At 44.9% G+C, this 24,208-nt stretch overlaps 2 protein-coding genes across 3 annotated transcripts; both read right to left on the minus strand.

Moving 5' to 3' along the window:
* Positions 1–1,394: 1,394 nt before the first annotated feature.
* TDRD6 (tudor domain containing 6) lies at positions 1,395–11,668 on the minus strand. Its single transcript, XM_041426202.1, has 5 exons — positions 5,083–11,668; positions 4,523–4,641; positions 3,343–3,432; positions 2,867–2,924; positions 1,395–1,456 (listed from the first exon to the last, which is right to left on the minus strand). Exons 1-5 carry the CDS (start codon positions 11,666–11,668, stop codon positions 1,395–1,397), a joined length of 6,915 nt encoding a protein of 2,304 aa, XP_041282136.1.
* Positions 11,669–13,574: 1,906 nt separating this feature from the next.
* Positions 13,575–21,913, minus strand: SLC25A27 (solute carrier family 25 member 27). 2 transcript variants are annotated; one of them, XR_005954239.1, is made up of 10 exons: positions 21,620–21,913; positions 19,946–20,131; positions 19,066–19,150; positions 18,316–18,438; positions 17,509–17,621; positions 16,783–16,867; positions 16,099–16,191; positions 15,662–15,764; positions 15,120–15,244; positions 13,575–13,631 (listed from the first exon to the last, which is right to left on the minus strand). XR_005954239.1 is itself a non-coding variant. In XM_041426212.1 (9 exons), the coding sequence occupies exons 1-9, from the start codon at positions 21,720–21,722 to the stop codon at positions 15,173–15,175; spliced, it is 963 nt and encodes a 320-aa protein (XP_041282146.1). In that variant the 5' UTR covers positions 21,723–21,913; the 3' UTR covers positions 14,119–15,172. The 2 variants fall into 2 exon arrangements, 1 of the variants encoding a protein (XP_041282146.1); XM_041426212.1 differs by lacking the exon at positions 13,575–13,631 and having other exon boundaries at positions 14,119–15,244.
* Positions 21,914–24,208: the final 2,295 nt, after the last annotated feature.

Genomic DNA, 24,208 nt, shown 5'->3' on the forward strand with positions numbered 1-24,208 from the left:
AGTACCTGGACAAAGAGTGCCAGCAGTCACCTGGGTGGCCTTCTTTTAGGCTCTCCTTTTTGGATCAGAACTGCCTGAAGCTGCCTCATGGAAGGGTGTCTTCTAAATTCTGTTCATTTCAAAATCAGGTTACAAACAAAACCATGGAAGCAAACAAATTAAGAAATTAACAGTGTAATTAAGTATTTAACATAATCTGTGATATTAAAATGAGATTGCAATAACAACTAAGACCTGTCTTTCAGAATTTAATTAAATTCTCCACAGTCTAGTGCCGGGTATTGTCTCTATGAAGCAAATAAACATGTTTGTCTTACTGAGTCAGCACTAACACTTGAGATCTACTGTGAGATTCACTCATCAGCCAGCTTAGGTTCCTAAGTCCTTGTTTCAGCATGAAAAATCCAAAGCTACTGAAGAGGCGGGAGCAGCTATGCTACACAGGAGCATGGAACACCACTATAAAATAGCACCCCCTTTTCAACACCTGAGAAGGAGAGTAAATGGTGAGATCTCCTTAAAACAGCTTAGCATGTTGCACACATGTGGCAGCAGAACCATTCCATTGTTTCTTCTTCATATTTGTAGGAAAAGCTTCATCTTTCATTAGTACAACTGTAGCAAGTTCAGTTAATTAAGTACAGTTAACGTTTCAAAACATTCACCATAGCTCACAGTGCTCTGGAGAGCTGGTAAGGGTCAAAACACAACCAGTGACTGCAGAACAGCCCTCACACAGCATTTGGGCTTCTGCACAGGAACAGACACAAGTCATTAAAACACACCAACAAACCAGTATATGCCAGCCAAAGCTTTATTCCAGCTTCTTCCATTGCTTTAGAACAGCAGCAAATATAAGACTTCAACCTAAAACAACTATGTTCCCCTACAGAGAAAAACAAACCTCCCTACCCCCCAAAAATACCCTCAACTTTTTTTTTTTTTTGAGAAAAAAACCACTTAACAATGCAACTTTTCCAAAAGCAAACATCAGAAAGCAGTGCTGTACAACACAACAGCATATACAGAAACTCACAAGAAACTTTTGTTAAAGAACCACCCACCAAGAACTCCATACAAGTCAGTGCACCCCCAGTCAATAAAAAATGCCAGTCAAGAGCAAACTCTTATTTAGGAAATTATAGCTATAAGAAACAAGCTAACAATAACAGTCTAACAACAAGAGCTGTGAGAAAACAAGCTGAAAATAACAGTCTGCCAACACTATTCCTTTATAGGGAAGTTCAGTAGTGACAGGTATTTGGTCAGTTAGGTAGAAAAAATGAGCCACTCAATGCTCTGCTGGTATTTTTGTTCCCACAAACACATTTTCATGGGAACATTTCATACACAGGCACTCATTCAGTTTCATGTGGTCAACATGCCACTTGGTTTCAACACTGCTGGAGGACATGAGGATCTTCAGCTAAATTGCTACTGCAGCCAGTTTGCTTTTCTATAGGGAATAAACACAGATTAGACCCATCAAGAGGTTTCTATAAATGTATATAAGGGCATTAAGATCAAAAGGGCTTCAGACTAAATACTACTGACATACTGGACCATGTTAAAAGATTACACTTATTAGACAAAGATAAAACAGCTGAAACAGCAGAAGTGCCCAAGAAGATGAAGCAGCAGCACTCCCAGATTTCAGTTTTGAGTTCAAGTTACTCCATCCCTCAGTGGGATTGGCATAAACCACTGCAGGAGTTTATGCATGTGAGTACCTCCTACTCAAACTGCCTTTCCAGGCAGTGGCAGTGTGTGCAGTAGGTTCCAGCTCTGTGACATGTGGGTGCATGACCCTGACTCACCTTTCCTGGGCTGATGCTGAGAATGCATACACTAACTCCATGCAAAGGGTTCAAGAACAGAATAAAATCCACAAAATCAAGAATAATCCTGCATTTGAGGGGTGCAATTGAGGGAGAATTTGTAGATGGACCATTTTATCAAATCTTTAACTACCCTTTTTCTTGCTCAACAGGCAACCTGATCTCTGTTGCAGGCTTCCTTATTTGTTACCTATAAACCAGTAGTTATACTGAAATACAATCACCAATTAATACCTGAAAGCACAAATGCTATCCCCACTTCAACTCAGTTTAGTCTTCATCAGGCAACCACAGAAACAAATTGCCCAGACAGGTTTTGGAGTCTCCATTCTTGGACAGATTCCAGAACTGGCAGTAAGGTCTTCTTGTAACAACCTGATCTAGTTGGCCCTGAATTCACCACCAGGAAAAGCCCCTTTCAACCAGAACTGCTCTACAATTCCACATTAGCATATAAACAAAAAAAATCTGTACTATTTATTTGGTACACTTAAGAGGTGTTTACCAGTAACACTTCAACATTTTTACGTAACAATAAAGATATACATGTACTATTTACAAACTATCCTTAGAACAACTAAAATGGTATTATTATGGATTTATAGATTATGGAACTGGGGCACTCAAATGCTAAACTAAATGCTTAATAGAGTCTGCCTAGCAGTTGCTCACCTTGCCTCAGAAACATGACCAAGAACAGCATGCTGATGGCAATGCTCAAAATCCTGCCAAAATCTGTAACTTGGGTCAACCACCCCAGTTGTTCCAAGAGGCTCAACTCATTAGATGAATAAACAAATACTAAATTGGTTTGTAATCCAGACACAGTAGCAGCTTTCATTCCATGTAGTCACCCTTAAACTGACAGTACATAAGCTAATGCTATCAAGAAAATCCCAGCAGTATCAACTACATAAACTCAGATTAGTGCTTCAACTGTATTTTCTAAAATAAATCATTTCCTAGAATATTAGAAACAATTCAAACACAGAGTACACAACCCATGTGGGGGCTTAAGGTAGACTTACCTTGAAGTAAGGACTCCTCTGGTAAGGACTGCAAATTTTCTGTTGCAGGGGTTAATGCCTACACAAAAAAGGATCCTGTTAGGAAGCTGGCACTATTGCCAAGACTTCCATTGAGGTGTTTCCTTTAATACTAGACTAACTTCTTATGGACTCCTATTTACCATTGTTTTCCTCCCTTATAACTCACTACATTAGTCTTCTGCCCACTTTTCACTTGGATACAAAGGCTGCATGTGAAGAACAAACTGGAAATTCCTGCTGTTATCACCAGCAGCATGGCTCATGACCTGAGCTTTGGGTTCCAGACATGAGTTTTTCATCCACTGGCAGGTCCTTCATGAAGAACAGTGGTGAAAACCTTACTATTCCTTCCTAATTACTCCACAATAGAAATATTTTTCATGACTTAGCAGTTAGTTAGCAGCCTTTCTAAAAACCTGTACTGTCCTGCCCAGTCCAGTATCACACTGCCATACCTCAGCTGATCTGCGAGCCCCGTCAGGAATTCCATTCCAGACGTTCTCAGGATGCACAATCTCCTCATTGCCACTGCAGAGGTTCAAGACCTGTACAGACAGAGCCAAAGGGGATCTAGCACAACAGCAATACACTCAACAAGTAAGACACAGCAGTAGGAAAACACAGTTGAGGACTCTGTGCCTTTGAGAAGGTGTTGAGAAGTCTGATCTTGCAAATAAGAACAAGCTAACCTCTAATAAAAACTGAATGTAGTGACTGAGGCTGCTCAAGGCTCTTCTGGGCTCCTAACCCAAGCATAGTGAGACAAAGGCTGCAAAACACCTATTAGATCAGAACCAGAAGGAAGCTGATGAATAGGGATATCATTACATGATAATCCCTGACACTGCCTCTCATCTGAATGCCCCTGAGCTTAGTTTTAGACACCCAAGAGATCTACCAGCACAAGAGCTGGCTGGCATGATCTCAGACATTCAATCTCCCAAAAGGATGCTTTTATGTAACAATCTTTTGGATTTGCCATCTTAAGTTATAACCTAGAGGTCATTTTATGTAAGTATAATGTCTGTGCATGTGTGTACATCAATACACACTCCCCTGGACTGAAGGAAGACGTCTCGTTCAGCCCCCAGCTCAAACAGCAGTAGAACAAGGCAGCTCACTGCATTAGTCTCTACTGTTAAAGTTAACTCCCACCAACCACTAATGCAATACACATTTCACTGATGCAGGAATAGTTGTGGATTCATTATTACTTCCAGTATAGTTTGAGTTTCTTCCCAAGTTTCTACTGCTGTAGCACTAACTCCTCAAAACACCAGTAAAGTAACACCAAGTTTCATGAGCATTTAATGGTAACACAGCTCCACTGCAGAACACTTTAATGCCAGACAGAACCACACACATATGTGTGTCTAAAACTGGAGCCAGATTCTTCAATATTTCCAGTTAATAAATGAGAATAAAATGTGAAAAGAACATAAAGTGTTGACATTTATCATCAACTCAATTTGAGACACCGCTGTTTCTCTCTAGTCTATAAATTCAGAATCAGCCTTTGAAATACTTAAAATTCTGTAACAAAATTTAAAAAAAAAAATTTATTTAGAGTCTAGAGAAGGACTAAAGAAGGATTCAACCTTAAGAATGCAGAAAGAGTATTCAAACCACACTTACCTTGGTACCCTTCTCAGATACCTCCAAAATGCGAGCATCACACCATTTGAGAGAAGTCCACACCACACATTTGGAGCCAACAGCAAAGCCCTTCAGATTACAAGGATAGTCATGGTGTGCTACAAGAAATGGCAATTTAGCAATGAAGGAGGAAGAAAATAAAAACAAAAACAAACTCACAAAACCCCACAAAAATCAAGCCTCAAAAAAGCCCTCAAAAGTCAACTCTCAGATACCTCAAACACTGCTCCACCCTATCTAAACTACTTGATATTTGAAAGTTAAAAATTTGTCATCCCAGTCTTGCAAATGTTTCAAATGCAAAATATTCACAAATGGATTTCCACTCAAAATCATTAATCTTCCCAAGTAAGACTAGTTGCTGAGACTGTCACATTACCCATGAGAAACTATACTCAGTCTGCTGTCCTTAACTCAAAGCATCAACACTAACACAGTATCTTATTAGGGAATAAAAGTTAGTTTTACAAGAAAGCTATTCTCATTTTTGAATGGTATAACATTTTGATTATTTAACTCTTTAAAATCAGATACTTTACCTGCATTGCAGTCAGCCAAGTTCTCATTTTGCTTTTTGTCTTCCCCAGGCTTACAGCCTAAAGACTGAACACAAATATTGCCACTCTCTTTAAATGAGTCAGTCAAGTCTTGTTCCATCCATTCTTCCACAGAGTCACCTTTCTTCTTCTGCCACCCCTTATGTTTCTCAACCTTACAGTCACATGATTTCACAGAGAAAACAGGCCTTTGATTCGCTGAGTCTTTTGAAAGAAATGAAAATTGACTTCCACTATTTGCAGAACTCTGTAGCACAGCATGTTCCAGCCCTATTAAGTCCTCCTCCCTGTCTTCCTCAGGAGGCTGAACATTAGGCAGCACAAGTTCCAGAAAGGACTCAAATTTGGCTCCTAACATCGACTGCTTGTCATGCATCATCTGGTGCAGCTCTTTCTCAGGTCTACCAGCAGATGATGACAGCCTTAGGGAAGGAAGGTCTGGTTCCATCCAATCATCTAGTATAGCTTCTGCTTCATGAATTCCAGACAAATTTGCTTGCAGTTTCTTGGTCTCCTCTCCCAAAGAAGGCTGAACATCAGATGGGATCAGCTCTACTGAGTTCTCTCTGTCACTAACTGGAGGCACCAGATTTTCTTTCTTGTTAAGTAATGGTAAAATTTCAAGACAGTTCAAAGCTGCCAACTGCCCTGTCTCTTCCCTCACACCTGGCAGCTCCAGCAATTCCTGCTTCAACACTGTCTCTCTTGCTCCACTGCGTGCTGCTGCCTGCAGTTCAAGAGACTTTGCTTCCAGTGCTTCCTTTGTTCCTTCACCACAGGAGGACTGTTCTGTAACTCCCTCTAGCCCCTGTAGGAGCTCATTTAGATCATCACATGGTAAGTGCATCTCTAATGGATCCAGTTCTCCTAATGTCTCTGTTCCATTGCTTGCAGATGGCTGTGCCTGGAGCACCGGCAATCTCTGCAGTTCTTGTTCTTTTCCTAGGAAAAGGCTGACTGCTGGAGCACTGCTTGTCACTTCTGCTTTCAGCTCAGCCTCCTCTCCAAGCAGTATTTCAGGCAGGTCTTGTTCTGCAGCTTTCATTCCATTTCCCACAATATGAAGGCTGCAGTTTTTCATTGGTTCTAGCAGCATGCTGTTATCACTGTCACCTTCAGACAGAGGTATCTCTTTACCAAAACTGTTCTCACGCTCTCCTGTTTCATATCCATCAACCTTCCCACCGGCAGCTCCCACTGCCACATTTGCTTCTGCAGTTTCTAAGCATTCAGAAGTTACACCCAGGAAAGGGTGGGCACTTTCACTTTCTTCATGAGCTAATCCACAAGCAGCAGTAGTTTCTTTGTTGAGACAAAGCCCCAAATTACTGTCTGAAATTCTGTTTTCCTTTAGGGGGTTGAGAAGGTTTGAGAAAGCACTGTCACCAGTTTCTTTATTAGCTTTCCAAAAAGGCTTCATCTCTTCATTAATACTACTGCCAGAAGCTTCCAGCTTGACAACACACAGAGGAACTTCAGAATCTTTATTTTCCCAAATTTCTACTACTTCAGCTTCTAATACAAGGTTTTCAGTCATATCATAAAACTTCTTATTTGCTTCACTAAGCCATGAGCCATCTGGGGGACTGAAACCTGACAGACAGCAAGCAAATGCTTGCCCAGGTACTCGGAGCAGTTCACATGGCATCTGTCGGATCATCTCCAGCCTGACGCTTTCCTCGCTTCCGTAATCCACGTGTCTAACAGCGACACCATCATCACTGACACTGCTGATCTGAGCTCTGTAGAACCACCCATCCTGACTGTATTTTGCTAGACAAATATCACCACTTTTAATACAGGACTTGCCATCATTCAGAGAGCTTAGTCCAAGCTTTTCAGCTTCCTCTATTTTTTTCTCGATGTAGCTCACATCTTTGGTATCAGCACGGTGACACCAGAAGTATCCTGGACTATTTACCACTGTGACATAAATTTTTAAAGTCTGACCTGCCTCTGGAAATTTCCAGATAAACGATTTACCATCATTTACAAGGGAAATCTCATTTTGTACCTGAGGAGGCAAAGACTCACAGCTAGTGATCATGTCACGGTTCTCTCTTCTATCAATTTTTCTTCTTGAGAAAAGTCTCTCTCTACATGCAAGGTCTTTATCAGCTAAATCCACTGTTATTATACCTTGATGGTCACTGAGAATAACTTCCCATTTATCCTCAACCTTCTTTACAAATTCACATGACAGCAGGATTTCACTTGTTCTCTTGGTGAAGTAAAACACTGCTTTCTCTGTCCAGCCAGCATTTTTTTTGCATTTGAGTCCACCTAGAAAGCAGTGAATGCTCATTGCTGGAATAGATGACAAGTTCTTAGGGAGCCTGCGTGCTTGATCAATACTAATCACAGAAGTGTCACCATAATCAATATAATGTACCCTTATCGAATTGTCAGAAGTCTTCTCTTTTACTACAGCTCGATACCACAGGCTGTCTTCTGAATAAACAGCACTGATTAAATCTCCTGCTTGCAAAAGCTGTCCACAAGGGTCCTTCACTGATTTCCCATTGTTTAAACTTTCCAAAATGTTGTTCAGCTGAACCTCATCACTCCCTAGTTGAACATAAAAATCCTGTGGGTCACTGACATAAGACACATACACTAAGGTTTTAAGAGCTGGCACTATCTTCTGTGGTGGCAGATCAGATGCATTTTTAAGCACTATACACCTGCCTTCAGCATCAGATTTATTATCTGACAGTGTATCCATCTGGGAAAAGAGCAGAGACTCCTCCCCTACTTTATTCAACAAAAAAGCATTCTTACTGCTAAGCACCTCATTAGGTTCTAGTAATCCAGCTGCCACATGTCCCTCCACAGAGTGCTGGAAAAGGTTTACAACTTCTTTGAAGTGTCTTTTGCTCCCTTGCTCTTGCTGGGCTTCAGGTCGACATTTTTTTCTTTCAAGAGGCCTACCTGCATTGAAAGGGGACCCTGCAGTCTCATCCCTCTCATGCACATCTGTATTTCCAGTCTCACTGTGTACACGACTATGCAGTCCTGCACTGTTCAGGCTTAGCTCTTTCAGTTTTATATTAATTTGAGTATTTCTATCGAACAACTCAACCAGCAGAGTATTATCAGAGTCCTTTGCTACCACTATTGCTTTTAATCTCCTTTCCAGGACAGCTTCCTTAAACCATGTTGCAGCTTCTTTGGAAACAGATGATACATCAGACACACAACACCTTATGGCCTGCATTGGCACAAGCAAGACATCAGAAGCATCGCTGGGTAAAATAAGCAGATCATCTGTCTCTATTGTCTCTGTGTTCCCAAAATCCACAAAGAAGACTTTAGCCTTAGGCTGTCTTTCCATAATTACTCCCCTGTACCACTGACTGTCAGAGTACCTTGCCAGACACAAGTTCCCAGACTTCCCCAAGGTTCCTGAGCTGGTCACTCTCTCGCTCAGGGAAGTAATGTTATCAGCCAGCTGTGCCAAGGTATCTGCACACCTTTCAAGTTGGCAGTAAAACGTCCATGGATTCTCAACATGCGTAACATAAACATCTTCCTCACTCCCAATTTTGATACCGTGACTAGAATAATAGAAAGAGTGAAGCTGCACCATAGATTCCAGATGCTTTTGAGGAAATAAAGGTCTGGCTACACCTCTCTCAGTGAGAAACTGGCAAGCACTCTGAAAAGGTGTGATTAAATCTACAATGTTAAACAGGTCCCTATTTATTGAAGCCAAGGCAAAGATTGTACACTTTAGGTCAAGGTCAGATGATGAATCAACAACAAACTGACGAAAAGCCCGAATTGCTTCTTCATCCCAAGCAAAAGGATTCTTACCATTGGGCTGGATTAAGTTGTAAAGGCTGCACCTGAATGCCTGAGCCTCTAACCTAAGGAAGCGTTCATTAATTGCACGGAGCTTCGTTAGACACACCTGCTCTCTGTTGCCATAGTCAACATATATGACTTCTACTTTTTCTGCACAAACTCCTTCACTAACTATTAAAGCCCTATACCATTTTTTGTCCTCTGAGTACTGAGCTAAACAGACAAGATTTGGCCAAACATGTGGCTGCGATGAATTCTTACAATGCTCCTGAATTTCATCCATTAGTATCTCAAGGTCCTGGCAATTTCTACTTAACTGACACCAAAAACAACTAGGATTCTCAACATATGACAAAATAACATTAACTGTACTTCCCACTTCTAAGTGGCCTCCACAAGAGGAGCCTGGCTTAATTTCCACATAGTTCTGCCTCAAAGAGGTGTGCAGATTTTCTTTACCCTCATAGTCTCGACAAAGAAAAGATTCACTATTTTTAGAATTGTGAATGGCTGCAATAGGGCTCTCTCTGACCATCACACCCATGTGAGAATCAAGTATTCTATCACTGCTCTTTAGATCACATTTTTCTCTGAGCCTCTTCTCTGCATTTACTTGGCCTTGCTCGGCAGCACACACAAGGGAAGAGGGCTGTGTCACAGACTTATCCAATTTTTGGGAAGTCTTGGGTATTTCATACCTCTGGTATTTAGCATAACCCCCCTGGGCCATGAGTTTACTTACTCTTCCCTCTCCTAACTGGGACTGGTCAAAAATTTCAACCATGTATTTGTCACCCTGCACATTCAAAAACCAAACCTTTAGTTCCTTGTTCAGTACCATGTCCCTGAATGCGGACACAGCAGCTTCACTCCAACTCCCTCTTGGAGGGGAAACACCTGCCAAACAACACTTCAGAGCCAAAGCAGGCAGTTCCCTGAACCGAGGGAGCAGCTCCTTCACAGCACCCAGATCCACAGTCTCTGTACTGCCTCTGTCCACCAGGTGTATTTCCACCCCAGTGTCCAGTACCCTGGTAACCACTGCTCGATAAAAGACACCCTCGTTCCCACTGGCACAACAAAGGGATCCAGGCTGTGGGTCCCACCCAGCACCATCCAGCTTTGTGGAATGGGAATAAAAATTCCACATGCACTGCCTCAGCTGCCTGAAGAGCTGGTAATACTCATGGAGCTGCAACCAGAACTCAGATGGGTCTTGGACGTGGGAGACCTGTGCACTGTACAATGTCCAGGTCTTCAGATACACACCAGCTACAGCAGCAGCAGCCAAATCTCCGTGTGCTACAGGAGGTGCTTCTGGTGGCAATCCCAACTCTTCAACCAAGGATTCCTCTACTTCCAGCTGCTCATGAGCCTCAGTTTGGCTCACATAACTGCTGGCCAGGCAGCAAGCCTGAGACCCAAAAAGATGGTTCAAATCAACACCATTTTCCCCATAAAGAGTCACATAATAGAGATGCTCAAAGGAGTTAAAGGCTTTGATGTGAGCACTCACTCCTCTGCCGAGCACCAACGCTTTCAGCAAGTCAACCTGCAATGGGGACCAGCCACAGCCCCCATCCGAAACACCCTGAAGAGCGCACACGTAAGTGAGCACAGGCATGCGGAAACACTCGGCAGGCAAATGGCGCAGGTTGGCTCCGGTCACAGTCTCCTTCTTGCCATAGTCCACAAAGATCACGAGAGCTGCATGCTGGTCCGGCTCCCCAGCAATGAGCTCCAGCAGAATGGCACGGTACCACTGGCCATCCATCCCACGGGCAGCACATGGCGAGCCCACTTTGGGCAGTAAGTCCTGCTCCCACCGGTCGTAAGCATGGCACATGGTCTCAGAAAGGCAAGAGATCTCCTGTGACAAGCACTGCAACTGACAGTAAATGTGGTGTGGGTCCGAGACATGGGTCACCAGGACAGGCTCTGTCACACCTAACTGAAGCTGGGGGTAGTAGTAATCCAAGGCAGGTGACAGAGGGTGGTACGAGAGCAACATGTGGACAAGCTGCGGAACCGCAAAAGCTCCAAGGGAACACGCTGGAGGCTGCTGACAGAGCTGCTTCTTTAGCTGGCCAGAAGGCAGGCAGCGCCTGAGCACCTGGCAGAACCAGCTGGGAGAGACACGTTTGGCCAGGCCCAGCTGCTGCATCTGAGCCACGAGCTGGGGCAGCTCGAGCACGATGACCTGTGGCATTATCACCTCCTGCACCACACCACACACCTCCTTGCCTTGCAGGAAGCTGAGGAACTCCATCGCCTCCACGGTCCACTTGGACACGGGTGAATCCCCACTTGCTGTCCCCTCATTACTGTGCGAGGGCATGACTTCGGCCACGACACAGCCCAGCACCTCCGGGGGCAGCTGGAACAGCTCTGAGCAGCCCCGTGCCAGATAATAGGCGGATGTGGTCACCACGTACCCCTCATCCAGCAGGAAGACACGGTACCCCTGGGCACTACAGCTCACCACACAGCAGCGGTACCACACACCCAACACTTCCACCAGTGCCATCTCTCCTGGGCACAGCCTGGTCCCGCTGGCCCCCGGCCCGCCGGGCTCTGGGCGGGCCGCCAGGCGCGGCCCGGCCACCGCCTGGATCTCGCGGTACAGGAGGGCATAGTCAGCCTTACTTTCACCCAGAAGCCCCCACAGCCGCACGATGGGCACCTCAGGGTACAGCCCCACGGCGCGGACCCGCAGGGTGATGGTATCGCCGCGGCCAAAGGACTCCGGCCCGGAGCTCATTGCGAAGCCACCTCGCCCCGCCTCCGCTCCCCGCACGAGGCGAATGAACGCCTCGCCCTCCGCCCCTCGGACTCATATAAAGCACGCGCCGCCCACGTGACCCACGGGCAGCCGTTAGCGGCTGCCCCAGCGGCCGAGTCCATTTCGATCCTCCCGGTGGGGTGGAGAGTGGCGCGAAGGGGAAGGGAAAAAGCAGGGGTGAAGCCAGCTGATACGTGGGGCCTCTCCTGCTACGATAAGAGTACGCGGAGGTGCCACGAAGAGGAGGGTTACGGAATCATGCCCGGGGCGTAGAGCATGAGCGGAACGGGGCTCAGGGCAGAGCCGGGCGGAGCTGCCCTCGCCCATGGTGGAGCACTCCACGAGGGACGGGTGGCGGCGGGACGGCGGAGGCGGGGTGAGGGGGAGAGCCCGCCGAGCCCGTTTAGCTTCCATTGGTCAGAGCGGCGCCGGGGGCGGGACACGCGTGCGGATCTTGGCGGCTATTGGCCAGCGGCGGCCTGAGGGCGAGGCGCGGCGTGAGGGAGGCAGCCGCAGTGTGAGGACGGGGAGGTGGTGGCAGACACCCGTCAGGAATCGCTAATAATTCACAGCCGAAGAGAAAGATTTACTAGGAGTTAAATACGTTTTGCACGACAATATTTTTACGAGGCATTTTTGTCATTTTTATTTTGAGATATGCTTCAAGGGTCTGTATTGGGACCAGTGTTATTTAGTATCTTCATTAATTGCATAGGTGAAAGGTTGGAGTGCACCCTCAGCAAGTTTACAAGTGACACCAAGTTGAGTAACACCAAATCCTCTGAAATCATTGGGATAAATAAGACCCTCTAACGCTGTCTTTTTAGTGTTAGCGAGTCAGGCATTTTATTTTTGGCCAAGAGGGGCGTCTGTGGGTATGGCTGACAAAATCCTGGCCTCTACACAGATGCAGATACAGATCTTTTATGTTTATTTATATATGTATTTTTAGCAAAGAATATTCACTGGCTCTATATTACAGAATTCTTGTTCATTAATTAGTATTCTATCTTCTGTTGGATATTGATTTCTCACTTCTCTTGCAAATCAGTCTGTATTCTTCAGTCCTTTTATTATCTTTTTTCCCAGGTAGAGACTTTCCAGCACACATACTGAGTCTTTGTTAGTCTCTTTTTGGTCTGCTGTTTTCTGCCGAATATCTTTGTGGTCCATAAATGATGCACTCCTTATATCCAGTTTCATCAATAGACCTCTCTTCTTTCAGGCTTTGTTAATTGAAGCATATCAAGGTTATTCTAACAAAGCTTAGAGTTTCAGTGATTTTCCCAAGCTGTGTGCCCATAAAAGTAGCTTATGGCAACTTTGATAAATGTAGGCTAAAAAGTGGTTTTACACACTGCTTATAATTAATATATTGGTTATGATAATCAGAGAGGTTGAGCAACTGTCCTTGGTGGAAAGGCTGAGAGGGTTGGGATTGATCAGCCTGGAGAAGAGAAGCTTCAAGGTGACCTAATTGTGGCCTTCCATTACCTGAAGAGAGCCAGCAAGAAGGATGGAGAGGGACTTTTTATAAGGGCCTGGAGTGACAGGACAAGGGGGAATGGCTTCAAACTGAAAGAAAAAAGGTTTAGATTGGATATTAGGAAGCAGTTCTTCACTGTGAGGGTAGTGACACACAGGAACAGGTTGCCCAGAGAAGCTGTGGATTCCCAATCCCTGGAAGTGTCCAAGGCCAGGCTGGACAGAGCTTGGAGCCACCTGGGATAGTGGAAGGTGTCCCTGCCCCTGGCAGGGAGTTGGAACTACTCTTAGAGGTCCCCAAACTGTTCTATGACTGTGTGATAAAAGCACTTACCCTGTCTCATGAGAAAGGTAAAGCTGTGTATCCATCACTGGGTTATCAGGGTAACAGGATGGCAGGCGGGAGTGCTTGGGATGGAACTGAAGCAGCAGCTTTGCTGGTTTGTCATTGCTGGTGCTGGAGTACAAGACAGAAAGAACTTGGATCTGTTTCTCAGGATGACAGCTAGAAAAACACCAGGATTTCTGAACAAAACCATTGGACTGATGCACAGGAGATTCTGCCTGAATGTGAGGAAGAACTTTACTGTGCAGTGACCAAGACCTGGAATGGATTGTCCAGAGAGGCTGTGGAGTGTCCCTCACTGGAGATATTCCAGAACTGACTGGGTGCAATCCTGTGAATCCTGTGCCCTGTGCTCTGGGATGACCCTGCTTGAGAAGGAAGGTGGGACCAGATGAGCCATGGTGGTCCCTTCCAACCTGCCCCATTCTGTGGTTCCGTGACTCCCTAATAATGGTGAGATGAACGTTTTCCAAGCTGGAAGCACACCCCAAGTGCATACAGCCATAACTGAACTACAGGACAATCAGAAAAAACAAGTGCAAGCCAAGAAAACACCCAAACTGCATTCAATGAGAAAATGGCACACTGGAGACACTGGTTGCAAAGACTAGAAGAAATCCTAGGTATTTATTCAGAGCCACATTTTCTACATTAACTCAATTATTAGATATTACTAAATCAAAGCCAGCTTTGTTTTATCTACTCATGGCTGCTTTTGATACTGCATTTTTGACTCCTGATTGCCAAAGGTGAATGTAGTGACAAACAGCACTAGCCTCCTTCTCTATGAAATCTGGAAGGCCTTAGGTTTAAAAATAAATAAATCACTCTTGATCAAACATTTTGCATTACTGAAGAGAACGTTGTATTTCCATCGAGACTTAAAGTGGGCAGAGTGCACATTTCCATGGAAAATGACCCAGTCTGCACATCAGCACCGAGACTGTCACAGGACAAGCAGTTCAGCTTTGTCCTGTGGAGTATCCTGAGACCTTCGAGCATTGCAGAGCAAACTAGGCTTTTGATTTTCTGGGAACAGGACTGCACTTCAGTCATGATCTTTACTCAAAGAGTTGAGTGGAGAGGCCAGGTAGTCTCTGGGAAGTTAGAGGAGCACAAACCCTTCCACTTTTTGTGCAAAGCATATTTGGAATCAGGTAAACTGCTTTTATCTTTTTTAAATACATAGCACTACAGGTTTGGTTTGCTGGCACATCAAACTAACGAGAGGTAGTTCTTTATCTGTGTGCAAATGCAGTTTACAACAAAAATTCCCAAATAATTTTATAGTTGCTTAGCCACAGAACTTGTTCAGTGCATTGATCAAGCTGCTCTTGTCTTTAACAACAGAAACCATCTCCATTATCAAACAGACAGTATTATGTTCTGTTTGCTTGGTAGGATTTTTTTTATTCCTGTTGCTGGTTTGGAAAGCTGATGTTGGCTGCTAGCTGAAGTGTTGTTGTGACAATTTTATCCTGTGGATAATATAAATTTCATGGAGCAGTCTGACAATCAGATAGTATCCTTAAATCATGGCTGTTCCCAAACAGTAAGGACTGGACTTGGAGCAACAAGCTATGCATGTGATCCTACTACCGTGTGGAATGAGAATTCAGCTTCTTGACTCCTCTCTGTGAATATTGAAGGTTTTAAAAAGAAGTAACTCCACACAGCCTTCTGATTTGTTCATATGTAAGCCAGAATACCAGTGACCAAGGTGCCTGTGAAAGCAAACACTGAAGTTAGAGGCTGAAAACAAAAGTAACCCAATAAATAAGCCCATTAGATTAAATTGTCTCTTCTTAAAAATCATATTCTTAAGTTCAGTCTCATATTGCTCTGGTTCCCAGAGAGGTTCCAAGGCCTCTGTCTGCTCAGAGAAGCTGTGAACTCCCCATCCCTGGAAGTGTTCAAGGCCAGGTTGGATGGGGCTCTGAGCAAGTGGAAGGTGTCCCTGTCCATGGCAGAGGGTTTGGAATGAGATGATCTTTAAAGTCTCTTGAACCCAAACCATTCTACAATTCTATGATTATGTCTTTCGTACAAAAATTGTAATATTGCATAGGGTTAAGGCTGCATCTACACTCCTCACATTTTAGTGCTAATTGTTCTTGTAAAGGTAGTTGAAAAGCATGTACCATTCGCATCCAAGTTGGTGTAAAGCCTTTGTAGAGAGACATAAACCCTTCACCCTGGACAGTTTGAATCAAGCAGTCCATGGAAGATTTATAGAGCAGACCTCTACAATGTGCAAGGAGAACAAACAGTGTTAGGATTACAAATACACAATTAAAAAAATAAAACATCCCCCTTATAAAAATAATTTGTGCTGAGATTTTTCTACAAGCCAAAGTGCTTTTGTAATCTCCTTGAAGCCTAATCCAGAACTGAAATCCACTGGTTATGCTGAGGTGGCCATCACAACAACACCCCCCAGACATTTTATTAAATCAGTAAAATCATCACTAGAAAGATGAAGAGCAAATTATCAATTTAGCATTTCACTCCCAGTGAAATCAGTCAGACCCATGGTTTCAGTGTGCTGCTGAAAAGTTGGTCTGTGAAGTGTCCATACCTTCCCTGCTTATCTCTTGGCTGGTTCATTATCCGGGTTTTGACCACGTCAGCAGGAGTTCCCAGAACAGCTGCTACCAGCCCAGAGCAGGCACTGCCAACAGCAACAGATACTTCAGGAAGAAACCAAGATGTATCATAAAAATTTCAGCATTGTGATTCCAGTTCTTATAATAAAGATATATTAAAACAGTTATCATCAAATCATGAGTAATAACTCATAACATAAACTTGATTTGGGAGGCTTACTAATACTGCTCATGCTCACATGTCCTCCCAGTGCCAGCTGCCCTCACCTCTGTGTGCAGTTCTGAGTCAGGGATGAAGGACCCACAATAGGCAATTCATAATGTTTATATAAAGCAGATTATTTCATCACTTAAGAGAGTAAAAGAGGATGTTCTGCAGAAGCTGTATCACTGTGTTCCCACAGATTAGAGCAAAGGGTTTAAATGCACCAACAAGGCACTTCTAGTGAGGGCAGTTTTGTAGCAATGGTTGCATCCTTTCTTTTGTGTTTCTATAAAGTGATGTTCTCTCAGGAAAAAAATAATTCTGAAGTTGCATTTCATCAGCAGTATCAAAATCAAAGAATGGGGTCTTCTGCTGGCACAGAGAAGCAGATGAAGACAGCAAGGCTGGAAATGCTCCACAGTGGAAAAGGGGTAATTGGAGAATACATCACCTGCTGACGCTGTGAGTCACACTATTGTCCAGAAGTGTCGTGTTCAGAAGCAAGAATTGTTTCACTGTGTCATAAGTGGTCAGATCTGTGAAGAGGATAATGAGAAAAAAACAGCACTGTCAGGAGTGAATGGTCTGTGCTGTTCACAACACAGGTTGTTAAGGCTCCTGTCTTTGGCACAGCTGGCACTCTGCCCCCAGTTTTTAATGGGGGCTGTGGCACCTGAGTCCTGTCTTTAAACGAGTACATTCTCCTTTCTGCTCCCATCTGCTCTGATTTACCTTACTGATGATGCTGAGCTGTATCTGGGTGACCCTCACCAGTCCTGTTGCTGGCTCAGCTTCCTGGCTTGGTCTCACACCTGCCTCATCACCACACACTTCCCTACGGATCTGGATCTTGGTGAAGCCTGGCTGCCTTTGCTGGCTCTGCTCTGCTCACCTCACTGGGGCACTGGCTGTGGTTGGTGAAGTTCCTGCTTTGCTGGCTGTGGGACCCCTTCAGCTCCTGGTTCACTTTTCTATAAATGCAGGTAAAAACTGTTACTTTTAAGCCATTTGATTTCCACAGGACCAAAACACAGGTGCACAAGGCAGAGGTGACCTGCAGGGTGCTCCAAACAGGGCCCAGGTAATCACGACACTAAGGCAAAGGGAGCAGCTGAGCTCCTTTTTCTTAAAGCTTTGGTGGGGCCTTGAGTGCTGCAGGCCAAGTTATTCCATTTACCTCCCATGTTCACCAGAGCAGCTCTCTGGACATTTGGTACCCATCCAGCCCAAAGTCCCCTTACTCCTCCTTCAGACAGGATCTTCAGAAATGCGTGGTGCACACCCCGAAACCTGAAATCAAGATGCAACTTGTGGGTAGACAGCCCAGTGAAATCTTTGCATGTTCCAGTACTTTGTTGTACTGGGTCCTCACACAAGATTAGGAATTTATACCTGCCAGGATCTGGCACTCCAGATCCATTTTTGGATCTGTCTTTGACTTTCATGCCACAATATTTTACCAGAAATACCAGTTGCCTTGCAAAGCAGTGATCTGGTCCCTAACAGCAGACAAGCCTTAGGTCCCACACTGGCTTACAGTACTAAATGTATGTGACACCAAATGATGGCAGCAATTTGGAATGCAGACTGGTATTTGCAGAAGAGTCTCAAGCCCTGCTGTGTGCCAGCCTTCCTTGTGCCTGTGCATCCTGCATGAGCCATTTCACTTGTGCTTTCTTCCATCTTCAGAAAGCGTCCTTCCCTCCCCATGGTGCAGTGCTGGCATGGATATGCTGCAGCACAGAGGATGGGTTTGTGGTCCCTGGGACCAATAAATCAGAATAAAGAAGATGAGCATAAATGGAATAAGGAGGAGGTCTTGAATCCCTCCCCTCTTCACTGCCCAGAGCCATCAGGTGCTCTCCCTGTAAAAGGGCACAGAGAAGCTGGGGAGAAGGGGTGACAGAAAACACAGAGAAACACACCCTGGGCCAAAGAGTGATCAGTAAGAGGGGAAGAAACACCAGCTCAGAGAGGAACCAACCGTAACGGCTTTCCTTCCAACTTCCTTTTTCCCTCCATCTGCATCTGCACCTTCACCAGATCAGTTGGGCTCGCAAAAAACTGTCCAACGGCACCTGCAGATATGCCTCCCACCACAGCTTTCCTGCCAAATGGAGAAAAATTGTGCTCCAGAGTACACTGAAAATCTTCACAGGTCACAGTGCTCAAGCTGAAGAGCTCAGCAGCACAACCCAGGTGGAACAAGTGTAAACAATTATTCCATATATTAATAGCCAAAGTAAAGGTAATAATTGTGGTGGCTATAGGTTGTTAAAGGAGTCAGTAATATTTCTGTCAATTTTCAAAAAGGGTTAAAACTTACCTGGGGGAAAAAAAAAAACAAAACAAGGTTACATTTTGCTCTTTGCTTAAGGTTTAAAGGCAGGATGGCAAAGTACACAAGTAAAGGATGATGCTCCATGTATTATAACTGAATGCCCACCTGAAATTCCAAACTGCTTGCTGATATATACTTTTCTTTCTCTCCCACTGGTACTAGACAAGTTGTGTTAATTTTATGGGTCTATTTATTTTAGTAAAATCAGAAATTTCAGTATTATCCATAGGTCCCCCTTCTTGTAACATTGGGCATGACAAGTATTTTGCAGTAGATTTTATCAATTCCATTCTAAAACCAGATACATTTTGGACCTAAGATATTGCTGTAGGTCTCTTACAGTAAGGACAATCCCCAAGCAATCAATAAATATGCGTGAATATGCAACATTACCAGAGAGGAAAGCTTTCACCCTCTGCCTTGCCAAGCACGGAGTCACGGAGATGTTCATAAGTAACCATCCGAACACCAGTGTATACTGTGGAAAACAAAAGCAGGAGACAGTTCTTGGGTCTGCCATTTCTGGAGGTCACAGTGAGAGGGAGATCAAGACTGTGGTTTGTAACACTCCAGAGCTCGCCTGGCTCAGCTGGTCACTGCTCTCATGTTTGTTATCTGGATGGGGAAAGTGAGGGGTTTTTCTGGTGTCAGTGGGAGAGCCAGGGCGTTTTAGCATCAAAAAATCTCTCTGACTGAGCCACAGGTCTGCCAGGAGGCAGCACAGCTTTGCCTGCACCCTAAGGAGATGGGACTGCATCGCCTCCTTCTGGGCTGATGCCAAGCACAAAACCTCCACAAGTGCTTTTGAGTTTTGTTGTCACCGTATTTCCAGCTGAAGCACAGTAAGCTGTAATTTGTGGCAAACCACTAATGCATTTCTTTTAAGCAATTGTATTTTTCCCTTGTGCTTGCAAGCTCATCTTTTTTCCCATCCTTTTTTTCTAATCTGCCCCCACTTCCCTCACATGCGAGACATTTATTGTTCTGAGAACTCTGAGTGTCTGGACTTCCTGAACGAGATCTTCATGCAAAGATGACAGAGAACTTATACTTTGTTTTCCCAGAAGTCAGAATAAGGCCATGAAGGACTAGGAAAAGGAAGGAAGAGATGCTATTGATCTGAAATCTCATATATTTCAAAGTGGGATTGCAGGCTGGACCGAAAAGTCCTCACAGATACATTTAAAGAACAAGAAAATATGGCAAGCTCACTCCAAAAGGCTTGGCCACAGAAGGCAGGACGCATCGTGTCCCACCACGAGCAGATATTCACCTATGTGGCGGTAGACGGCCGGCGTGGCTCCTTGCCAGAGCTTCCGAACCCCCTCCTCCTGCGCGATTCCAGCCGCCGTGCGCAGCATCCCGCGGTACGGCACCGCCGGCCCAGCTCCGCCGCGGCGCACGGCAGCTTCACCTTGGATCTGCAGCCGGGTTTTCGTGAGATCCAGGGGAAATGTCACTGAGGGCAAAGGGCCGGGAACACAAGTGAATAGGAGTGCGGCTGCAGGGAGACCTCCCGTGCCGGGAACGGCCGCACCGCAATGCCCTGCCAGCACCCGACAGGCACCAGCAGGGAGCAGGGGCTGGACCCAACAGGGTCCAGGAGATCCCTGGAGAAAAGGAGAATTCTCATCCAGGTCTGTTAAAAGTGGCTCTAGGCGCAAGTAACTAAATTACATTCCTGTCAAACACACAGTCTTTCTCCCATATTTAGTTCTGCAGATTTGTTATGCAAGTATGTGTCCCTTGTGAGGGACTCGGGATTAAAAATCCTGTTCCAGTTACTCCCCCTGAACACGGACTGGTCATATCTCTCAGTTGATCATGTGGTCTTTCCAATTCTGTCCAGCACACTGGCAGCACATGCTATGGTCAGGAACAACCCCACAGAGGTCATCATAATGGTGACACACTCAGGCTCACCTACAAACTTACATACATATCTGTCCACAAACCACCCTAAAGCATGCTTGCGTTCATTACACAGGCACAGAAATAATGTCTAGCCTGTTATTTCTCTTGCTGAAATAACTGGTGGCCAGTGAAGGAGAACCAAGGTGATCTCAGCTTCCCAAGGCAGCTCCTGAAACAGTATGGATACATATTTGTGCCCCTCATTTCAGTTCCAGGCCAGGAGTGCCTGGTGATGGACCATCCCAGCCTGTGGCAGGGAAGGAGCAGGACTTGTCTTTGTTTTGTTACCTCTGAGACACACCAGGGTCATCCAAAGTAGGACTCAGGTGCCAGGGGACTGCAGTCACTGCTCAAAGCCTCAGCAGGTTTATAGTCTATTTGTGCATTATGTTTGGCATTCATGTTTAAAGATTAGCAAAGATTGAGAAGTTACAAATCTTTAGAGCAATGTAACTGACTTGCTTGTAAGAGCCTATAGAAATTATAAAGAACATGCTAAAAATATTCAAAATACGTTACTTGGTCACAAAGCAGTGATACACAGATGCCAGTGGGCTTCTCTTCCATGTTTCACCAAGCAGTTTCCCAACTCCATTTTTATAAGCATCTCCACTGTCACCAGAAACTTAAGAGTTGATTTTTCTTTGATTAACATTCACTGACTATGAAAAGGAAATTCCTGAAGGAATAAGGCCTTGCTAGTAACTTAGGCAACAGATCTGCCTGCCTCTTTAGTCTTTCTCTGGAAACCCAGCCAGTGCAAAGCTTAAATTAGTCACAACTGCACTGAGTTAATGACTGCAGCCTTTCGGTCTCTGAGGCAAAGATTTCATGCTGAAAAACCCTCCCTCCAGCCACAGTCAGGTGGCATAAAACACTTAGATTATGGAAAAGCCATGACTAGCACAGTGAAATGAAGATTTGCTGGAGCAGAACACTGAGGAAATGAGGCATTCAGGGACTGATGTTCCTCCTGCCCCCCGTAAGTAAATCTGACCCCCCTTCCCTCTCGGAAAACCATGGTGAGTTGTACCTAGTTCTGCCACAGCCGCTGCACAGGCTGACAGGGCGAATTTGCTGGCTCGGGGCCATCTCTCTGGAAGAGGTAAGCTCCTCTCTTCTTCTGCAGGTGACATCTAGCATCTCACATGAACCGAGGGTAACCAGCCACCCTGCCCGGCTGTGCCTGCAGGAAGAGCGGGCCCTAGCGCAGACCAGCTCGGGGTGCTTTAGGAGACAAGCTGCGGAAGGTCATGCTTCTCCAGCGCCAGCACCGGGAGCTGCAGCAGCCCGAGTGGCTCCGCAGAGCTGCAAGGTCCTGCTGCAGTGACACAAGAGACTCCGGCGCAACAGGCTCCTGGGAAATGTAGTCTGCCACCAAGGCTGCTCTGTGCCTGGAAAGCGGCACTGCAGGTACAGACACACGCACGGATTTGTCCATTATCTACATTAAAAAGAGTAATCATTAATGAGAGCTGAAGATTATGCGTGGGATCTGTTTGCTTTTGGGGTGCTGTCATTGGCAGCACTGCCTGGGGAGCCCCAAACTCTGTTCCCGTGTCAAGCAGCTGCATCCGGGAGGGATTAATTGATCCAGATCTGCTTTAGTAAGAGCTGCATTAGCAACAGCTACGTGCCGTGCTGGGGCTGCGGATTAGGCAGGCAGTGCTGCAGTTTGAACAAGGATCCCAGCAAGCCTGGGATGGCAGAAATTGATCATTTCTCAGAGCTCTTAAGTGAAAAGTTTAAAGCTTTTCCTGGCTAAGTGCTGAAGTCCTGTTGTTTCCCAGTTCTAATTTCTCTTACATTATTGTAGAGATTTTTAATTTATCATTAAGGCTCAGCTGAATCCCTAAGTTAATCATTAGTCAGTAATCCTCAGGATGATTTGAGGATTTTTTTGGTCACAGAAACTTACCTCAGAACACCTCCCCACACCTCTGACTGCCTAAAGCTTTGGTGTGTGGTCCCTGTCAAAATAATTCAGACAAATTAAGGGAGCATTGCAGGTAAAATATTCAGTTGAAGCTGGATGAATCTGTCTCATTGGTCACCAGTAATTGGTATTAAATTGGATCCTTCTTGGGGTTAAAATTCATTAGAATGAATTTAACCACAGCTTTGTCAGGAGTTTGTTCATTAGAACAAACTCCTGACAAAGCTGTGGTTAAAAATGGGGAGAGGGCATATTGCAATCCAATGCGAATGTGCCTGGCTACATGGAAGATATGAGTGGTTCAGAGCCTGTTTCTGGACAGTTCATGCCATCTGCTGTGGCACTTCGTGCCTCCCTGTACAGCTTGGGTCAGCTTGTGCCACACTCTATCAGCCTGTGTATAATTGACTCATAATGTGGGGTAGAGAGGACCTCTAGAGTTCACCTGCAGTCATCCTACAGCCAGTCCTCTGCCACAAAAGGGAGAGCTTTGGAGTTACAGCAGGTTGCCCAAGGTCTTGTTTGGTGCCCTGAAAACCTCCCAGGGTGAGGGTTTCACAACCATTACCTCTGGGTACAATCTCATTCTGTTTTCTCTATGACCATGCTGTAGGGAGTGGAAAACAACAACTAGATCTCTCCTTAAAGTAAACCTTATAGCATTGCAGCATCCTATGGAAGGAGCAGCTCTCCCTGGTCACTTCTAGCCTGAAGAAATAGCTTCTTTTTTAAACCAGATGATTGGGGGATGGCTGTGAAGAGGAATATTCTCTTCCCACAGGACCTTTGAAATGAGCCTGACTAGAGGTGGATGCTTGCATGCACAGCTCTGTGATGTGTGGAGAAGGGTAGGACCAGTACTCAGGGAGAGCCATCAAATACCTGGATCTCCCACATCCCCAAATCCTGAGAAGACAGCACCAGAAGAGAGGACCCTTCCTATTAATTTATTTCAACTCTCAGTGAGGTGGAGTTTTTTGGTTTCTGTCCCAAGCCAGTTTGACCAAAGGCTGCATATAGAGGGAGACAGTGTGGACTTCAGATGGGGTGGAAGCACAGCAGCGGGCTCTGGGCCAGCTGTGTGCTGCTGGAGAAAGGCAGCCAGACTGCTCAGTGCCCTCACCTGTGCTTCTGTGTTAGTTCACTTGGAAAAACCATTAAACATTAACCACTGCCCAGCCCAAGGAAAGCTTGGCAGTGACTGTTACACATTCCTACTGGTTGTATCCTCCTCACAACAGTGCCTTGCATCTCATGTCCTTCACCAAATCATGCCCTAAAAGTACAATCTAAACAAAACAAACAAAAAAGGCCAAAACAAACACAAAAGCCTTTAATGAATGTCTTCACAGAGGCTTGAGAAATTGTCTGACCTGTATACATAGATCACTTTGAACTCACTACTCAGTCAGTTAATGAAAATATACCATGCATATAATGAAAAGATGCATTTCTCCAATATTACAAGGCCTTTAGCTCTCTTATCACTTTACCCCTTTACAGGAAGAGAAATAATTTAATGGATAAAATAAAACCAGGAAATAAACATATAAAGAGCTGTGATAGCTAAACAGAGAAGTGTAGAAATATCACAGTTAACAGTGATTTATCTGTTTGTTCCAGACAGTTTGCAAAATGGAGTTCAACACCCTATTTGTCACAGCTGACGTATGTGAGCTTGTTCTT

The sequence above is a fragment of the Onychostruthus taczanowskii genome, unplaced genomic scaffold (genome assembly GCF_017590055.1).
Source record: "Onychostruthus taczanowskii isolate IOZ18803 unplaced genomic scaffold, ASM1759005v1 scaffold90, whole genome shotgun sequence".
Classification (NCBI taxonomy): domain Eukaryota; kingdom Metazoa; phylum Chordata; class Aves; order Passeriformes; family Passeridae; genus Onychostruthus; species Onychostruthus taczanowskii.